At 39.2% G+C, this 7,447-nt stretch overlaps 1 protein-coding gene across 1 annotated transcript; it reads left to right on the forward strand.

Annotated features, from left to right (window-relative positions):
* Positions 1 to 905: 905 nt before the first annotated feature.
* LOC107278471 (mitochondrial import receptor subunit TOM9-2) lies at positions 906 to 1,540 on the forward strand. Its single transcript, XM_015761275.3, has one exon. It carries the CDS (start codon positions 1,019 to 1,021, stop codon positions 1,247 to 1,249), a length of 231 nt encoding a protein of 76 aa, XP_015616761.1. The 5' UTR covers positions 906 to 1,018; the 3' UTR covers positions 1,250 to 1,540.
* Positions 1,541 to 7,447: the final 5,907 nt, after the last annotated feature.

Consider the following 7,447-nt stretch of genomic DNA (forward strand, 5'->3'; position numbering starts at 1 on the left):
ACCATGCGCTTGCTTAGCTTCTCTTCCCCTTCCGATCATTTTTTTTCTTTTTTTTCCTAAATGAAATGTATATATTTATATCGCTATCTCTACTAGTATAAAACTTGAAGATGTTTTTATCGGTATTTTGATACGTTATTCGTGTTTGAGTCAATTTTTAAGTTTGTTCACTTTTGGAAATACATATCTATGTTTGAGACAGATTTTAAGTTAGTTCGCTTTTAAAAATACGGATCCGTGTTTGAGTCGAATTTTAAATTTATTTGCCTTTGGAAATAAAAAAGAGTTGTATAAGAAATCTCTTTTAATTTGAGATGAATGTCGGACTCCTAATTACAGCTTATGATTCTCTAAAAAGAAATATCCAAGCGAGCGAATTCACACTGTGAATTTCACCCTAGCTAAAACGTATAACAATAATAAGATTTAAATAGCATTCACCCGTTGCAACGCACATGCATCTTTTCTCTACTATTATAAAAAGTGAAGATGTTTTTGCTGGTACTTTGATACGTCATCCGTATTAGAGTCGGTTTTTAAATTTATTTGTTTATGGAAATACATATCCGTATTTGCATCGGTTTTTAAGTTCTTTTGCTTTTAGAAATACATGATGAGTCGTATAATAAATCTCTTTAAAAAACTCGCATGCTAACTTGAGACGATCAGACTACTCATTGCAGCTCAGCTTTTGTAAAAAATAATATCCAAGCGAATTTCTACAGTGAATTTTTTAGCTAAACCGTATAACAATAATAATAAGATTAAAATAGTATTCACCCGTTGCAACACACGGGCATTTTTTCTAGTATACATAAATAAACAAATAAATACGTGTACAATTGTCGTATCCGAGTATAACCAGACGATACGTGCTAGGGATCAGCATAAACCCCACCGAAGCGTGGCCTCCGTTTTTTCACGTACGTGCGCAAAAAAAAGAGAAGAGAGAAAAAGAAAAGCCAAAAGCCCAAACCGCGAGACCATCGATCGATCGGCGCGCGGCGGCGGCGGCGACATGGCGGCGTCGGCGATGAAGACGGTGTTGGATTTCGCGGAGAAGGCGGCGGCGGCGGCGGCGACGGTGGCGGGGAAGGCGCTGCGGATCACGGGGAAGGCGGCGTGGGTGGTGGGGACGACGGGCATCGTGCTTGGGGTGCCGCTCATCTGGGCCATGGGCCGGGAGCAGACGCAGCTCGAGTACGAGTCCCTCCTCGAGGCCCAGCAGCGGACGCTCCTCGGCCTCTGATCCTCTATCTCTCGGTTCACGGCTAACTCCTCCTCGCCATCAGTAGCATCATGGATCTTAGCTAGGTTTTAATCTTGCTTCTTTTTTTTTTCTCTTCCTTGAGTGGCTCATGGATCGATCTTAATTACTGTAATTAGCAAGAAGAGAAGTTCTTTTCTTTTAATTGCGATTGCTTAGTAACTTATCGGTTGTCGTGTTATGAGATGATGAAACATCTTATGTAAAGGAAGCAATCGTCTGGTTGATCCAAGTACACCGTTTATACATGGAAAATATACAACAGATTTCTATGGTTTGTTGTTAAGATTATACTATATACTTTACCAACTCTGCCACTTTTTTTATGGTCTCAAATAGTTCCAGATTGTGTTGTTTACAGTATATCACAACAAACAGCAAAGCAAGGCATCTGTCTCACAATGGTAGTGCACTCAATCCAGCACATAGCACAGGGTAATTCTGAAATCTTGCTACAACTCTGCATCAAATCATTCAGCATATCTTGCAGTTTCGCAGTTCCTTAGTGGGATGCCTCACAAGGTGTCAGAGTTCCTTCATACACATGGTAAAGTGGGATGCCTCACAAGGTGTCAGAGATACCACGACCTATATCAACCTAATGAATAGCAATAAGGCCATCCACAATGGGTACCTCCAAGCGTATCCCTGCTCACAGACGTCGCCATTCCGTCCGTTTTCCGTCGCCCAGCAGAGGGGCGCGACCCCCAGCAGAGGGGCGCGTCTCCCTCCGCTCCTTGATCGCTTTTCATGGAGCCACGGTGCTAGGGGACGCGTTGGGTGACATCGTGGCTTGAGGGCACGGCTCCCGCACCTGATTTTTCCCCTTTCACCCTTGGCCTCTTCGCTGGGACTGGGAGGCCCATGGCGGTGGGGAGGAGACGGAGTTGGCGACGACAACGACCGGCGACGACCCCGCGACGGCGACGGCGCGACACACCAGATCCGGCCTCCGCGCGCCGCTCGCCATCGGGCACCGCGCCCGACCCCGCGCCGCTCGCCGTCCGCCGCCACCACGCCCGGCGAGAGAGAAGGAGAGGTGACGACGAGTGGCGCAAGATAGAGAGTGAGAGAGAGAGAGAGGAGAGAGGTGACAGCGACGGCGACGACCAGATCCGGCCACCACGCGCCGCGGCAGCCGTCGGCCACCAGTCGGCGACGGGCGGAGAGCTTCCTTGCGTGGCGGCGGTGACCAGATCTGGCGCAAGCTGTCGGCGGCGCGGCGGTGGCTGGGGAGGGCGCAGGCTGCCGGCGCGGTGGCGGCTGGGGAGGGCGAGGAAGGAGGCGATGGCAACGCGCGCAAGAGAGGGGGAGAGATTGGCGATACGCGCGCGAGAGAGAGAGGAGAAGCGTCGGTGCGGTGGGAAAAAAAAAGTTGTCGGTGGGCTGGAGGATAGAGGAGGGTAGTATAGGAAAATACCCACTATGGGCTTTTTGGTTGGGACACTCATTATGGGCTTAAGTGTCTTCATTCAGTTGCTTTATATTTTGAGGAGCCCATCCAGGGATACTCTTCATTGCGAGCTGAGTTCCCCTAGAGTGTCTTCAGTTAGTGAGGACACTCTAGGAGTAGCTCACATTGTGGATGCCCTAACACAGTGGCTTGCCACCTCAAAATCTACAGATCAGAACCGTCAAACCCTCCTGGAAGGCTGGAAGCGACACCATTTTCTTGCACTGATTGATATTTGCAGACATCATACATTGCTCAATTCACTCGATACTTGTTTGACAAACAAACAATGATTTCTACTCGTTCATTGAGCAACCACTTTTGGATGTCATACACCAGAACTAATGCATTTTTGTGTTGGTTGTGGTCACCAGATAACTATTGTTTAGATCATACCTTGTTTGCTGCAATACAGAAACTATTCACTGCGCTGCTTGTTGCTGAGATTGTACAGAAGTGGAGTTCTTTTTCCTGCCAACGGTTATCCGTTAGTAACAGAAAGTCAAGATGAAAATACCATAATTACATGACAAGAAACGAACGATGCATTACTTAAAGCTTGAGACCAGCTCATCTGCAATATGATGTGAGGAAGCACCACTTGTAAATCCTAATTGGAACATCAATTGCTCCAAGCGCTTGAAATTTGTGAGGTAAAGATATCCAATCTAATACTCCCTCCGTTTTTAAATATTTGACGCCGTTGACTTTTTTAAACATGTTTGACCGTTCGTCTTATTCAAAAAATTTAAATAATTATTAATTCTTTTTCTATCATTTGATTAATTGTTAAATATACTTTTATATAGACATATAATTTTACATATTTCATAAAAGTTTTTGAATAAGATGAATGGTCAAATATGAGCTAAAAAGTCAACGGTGTTAAATATTTAGAAACGGATGAAGTAATAGAAATACCACCAACAATGCAAGGATTAGTCTTCTCAACGAAAATAGTGAGGGTTAGTATAAAGTACAACAGAAGTTGCAGCTTAGGGTTGATTTTTTCCCCAATATAGCAATCATTAATTAGTCTATAGTTGTACACACCAGTGTCTCAAGTGAAGATGCTCGATTGTAAACTGCAATTCCAGCACGTTTTCTGGTACGTGTCTTGCTGCTAACAATATTTCTTCCCCAACGAAGTATGTCCTTGCAGAATAAGGAAACTGAGTAATATCAGGCATCGGACACAGAATATAGTATCAAACACTACGATGTTTGTTCCCAATCTCTATCTCTTCTCTATCTCTATCTCATGTTTCGTTCGTCCATCGAAACAAAAAAAATAGCGAAAAAAATAAAAAAAAAGTCCGACTCCTAGATCCGATTCGCTCTCAGAAACAAAAAAAAAAAAGTCCGACTCTAAATCCGATTCCCCCTTAAAAACGAAAAATAAAACACACCCCTCTCATTTGAGTCCAAGATCGTAGGCACCACTCGGTTTCAATCCCATACATCTTGGTGAAATAAATTGATGTGCCAGATTGAAGATCTGTTTGCAAAAACGGAACCTACCGGTCGAGAGCATTCCATTTTTATATGATTTTAATTTTTGGGTTTGTACTTTTGCATTTGAGTCCCTGTAATTTTTATAATTACATTTGAGTTACTATAATCTTGCAATAAGATACTGGAGGTCGTTTTTGTTAAAAAAAAATAATAAAAGGGAGAGAACAAGGGCAGAAAGGTGCATAAAACGAAAAAGAAAAACCGCAAAAAAAGAAAATAAAGAAAAAAAGAAAAAACAACAACAATAAAAGTTTGTTTCCCCTAAGTGACAAAAAAACCGTAGATCCGATTCCTATAAAAGGAAAAAAAAGTGGTAAAAAAATGCTAGATCCGATTCCTTTAAAAACGAAAAAATAGTCTGATTCCTGTAAAGACGGAAAAAATCCAAAAAAACATTTAAAAAATTCGTCCGAATTCGTAAGAAAGTGGCGAAAAAAATGGTTCGTAAAAAATAAAAAATAAAAAGTTGGTTCGTATAAAATAAAAAATACGCGCGAGAAAAAAATAGAAATGGCGAAACAAATTCCAATTTCTAATCAGTATATATCTCTTCTCTATCTCCAATCTAATCTAACTATTTAAAAAGAGAAAATGCAAGAGAAAAATAAAAACGGTTCAAAAAAACACGTGAGAAAAAGTAAGAAAAAAGTGCAAAAAACACGCTAAAAATATTTTCCATCTTCCATAAAAAAATTAAAAAAACGCGCAAGAAAAATTATTTCCATCGTCGGTAATTTTTTTTTAAAAAAAAACATGCGAGGAAAAAACACGCCATTTTTAAAAAATGATTTGAAAAAACTGTGCAAGAAAAAAACACCATCTATTAAAAAACAAATCGCTCTCAAAAAACTGTCGAAAAAACGCTAAATTAATAGACGCTTGAGTCGGATAGGATCCATCGATTTTTTGCCATCTACTACACGGCTTTAATTTCGTCATATATTCTCTTGTGTTGGAAAAAGCAAAAAAAAGAACATGCTATGAAAAAACTGTTAGAAAGAAATGCGCTATTTCTAAAAAAAATGGTTTGAGAAAATCGCACAAGAAAAAAAAACACCATTTATAGAAAAACAAGCCGCTCTTTTTTTTACTTGAAATACTGTCAGGGCTTTGCCTTGCAGTGTGATTTTTATAAAAAGAATACAAAATATTTACAAGTTGCAAGTTACAGAAGGAGAAGGAAAAAAGATTACACAATTTGTAACCAATCAAAAACTATCTGCTTTAAAGGATCCTTCATTCTGCACATATGCAGAAGAATATCTGCTTTGAACAAAGCCCTCCAAGAACTGAAGGAGGGAAGTTCATTCCGAAATATTTTCCTATTTCTTTGCTTCCAAATGTGCCAAGCAGCAATGAAGAAGATTTCCAAGAAGCCCTTCTGGTTGAACTGAATGCGAGCCGAAACCACCATTTGAAAGAAGTTAAGATTAGAATTCCACAGAAATCCCAAATGCTGCCAACACCTCTGACTAAAGGGACAAAAGAAGAAGAGATGCTCTCTTGTCTCTCTTACATTATTCGTACATAGCTCACAAGTAAGATCATCATTCTTCTTTCCACAGTGCCGACGGTCTAGCATATCCCTTGTGTTAAGCCTACCTCTAGAGAGGAGCCAAGCAAAAACTTTAATCTTCATAACACAGATCCAAACAAAAGGCATCGACGCTTGCACATTCGAGAATATGAGTTTATAGAACTTGTTAGTTGTGTGTTTATCAAAATTCCATAGGAAAGACCAATCATGTCCCTTTCCATCCTGTAAAAGAAGAGAGGATATTTCTTCCTCCAGAGTGATAACAAGCCGCTCATTAAAATACAAACATTGTCATTGACATGATTATGCATGAAAAACGTATATAATCATTAGAATTTATTCACCCGTTACAACGCACGGGCATTTTTACTAGTCTATATTAAAATCCAAAAAATAAAAGTAACAGATGGCCTACAACAAAAGGCAGTAAGTCCTAGACAGTGGACACTAAAGGGCTAACATCCCAGAAAAGTTCAGTCATGTACACGGGCGCTAGAGCATAAAATTTCCTGATAAGAATTTTATCATTACCATATATTTTACATCTGGTATAAGACTAGAATTATTGGTTTACCTTTCTTCTTGAGTTAGAAAATCTTCTCCGAGAAGTTTGTTCAGCAGAAGGTCCTGAACAAAGGAAAATAACAAAGAATAATGTAAAATAATATTTGATATACTGATTGTGTGATTATCATGTAGCAAGCAGAACAGAAAAATAACAAACAAGAGAACTGCTCTTTAGAATTAAAAACAACATCCATAAAAATGGAAGCATTGAGTAGCTTTTTGCTTATAGCAGACAATGTCCATCAAGATATGCAAAGCACAGATGCAGCATTATGATACTCCCTCCGTTTCAGGTTATAAGACTTTATAGTATTGCCCACATTCATATAGATGTTAATAAATTTAGGCACACATATATATCTATATTCATTAACATATATATGAATGTGGACAATGCTAGAAAAGTCTTATATATGAAATGGAGGAGCTATCAAATCCATTTTTTTAAGGTGAATATCTAGGTGGGAAGTTGAGGCTGAATGCTACTCTCTGCGTTTCAGATTATAAAATATTTTGACTTTAGTCAAAATTAAACTGCTTCAAAGGAAAAAAAAAATCTATCTGACTTGCTTACTTGTCACTCTATATGTATAATAAAAGTATATAAAAAAGAAGATGGGAAACACGATGACATAATCCGAATTTTCCCACTAAAAATGGCATATGAAGATTGAAGAGTCAGGTGGTGTTTGTATCCAGAGACTTCACTTTAGTCCCTCTATTTAGACACTAATTTAGAGTATTAAATATAGACTACTTACAAAACTAATTACATAAATGAAAGCTAATTCACGTGATAAATTTTTTAAGCCTAATTAATCCATAATTAGAGAATGTTTACTGTAGCATCACATAGGCTAATCATGGATTAATTAGGCTCAATAGATTCGTCTCGTGAATTAGTCTAAGATTAAGATTATGGATGAGATTATTAATAGTCTACGTTTAATATTTATAATTAATTTTCAAACATCCGACGTGACAGAGAGTTTTAGTAGGGTCTCAGTCACCCTTTTAAAGTGCCCCCCCAAAAAAATAAAGGTAAATTCGCAGTAGAAGAAAGAAAGAAAGAAAGAAATTATCACCACTGCTTGTTCGCTGACTGATT

This window comes from Oryza sativa, chromosome 11, assembly GCF_034140825.1.
Source record: "Oryza sativa Japonica Group chromosome 11, ASM3414082v1".
Taxonomy (NCBI): domain Eukaryota; kingdom Viridiplantae; phylum Streptophyta; class Magnoliopsida; order Poales; family Poaceae; genus Oryza; species Oryza sativa.

Coding starts and splice junctions, on each gene's coding strand:
- LOC107278471 (XM_015761275.3), top strand. CDS start 1,019: ATGGCGGCGTCGGCGATGAAGACGGTGTTGGATTTCGCGGAGAAGGCG.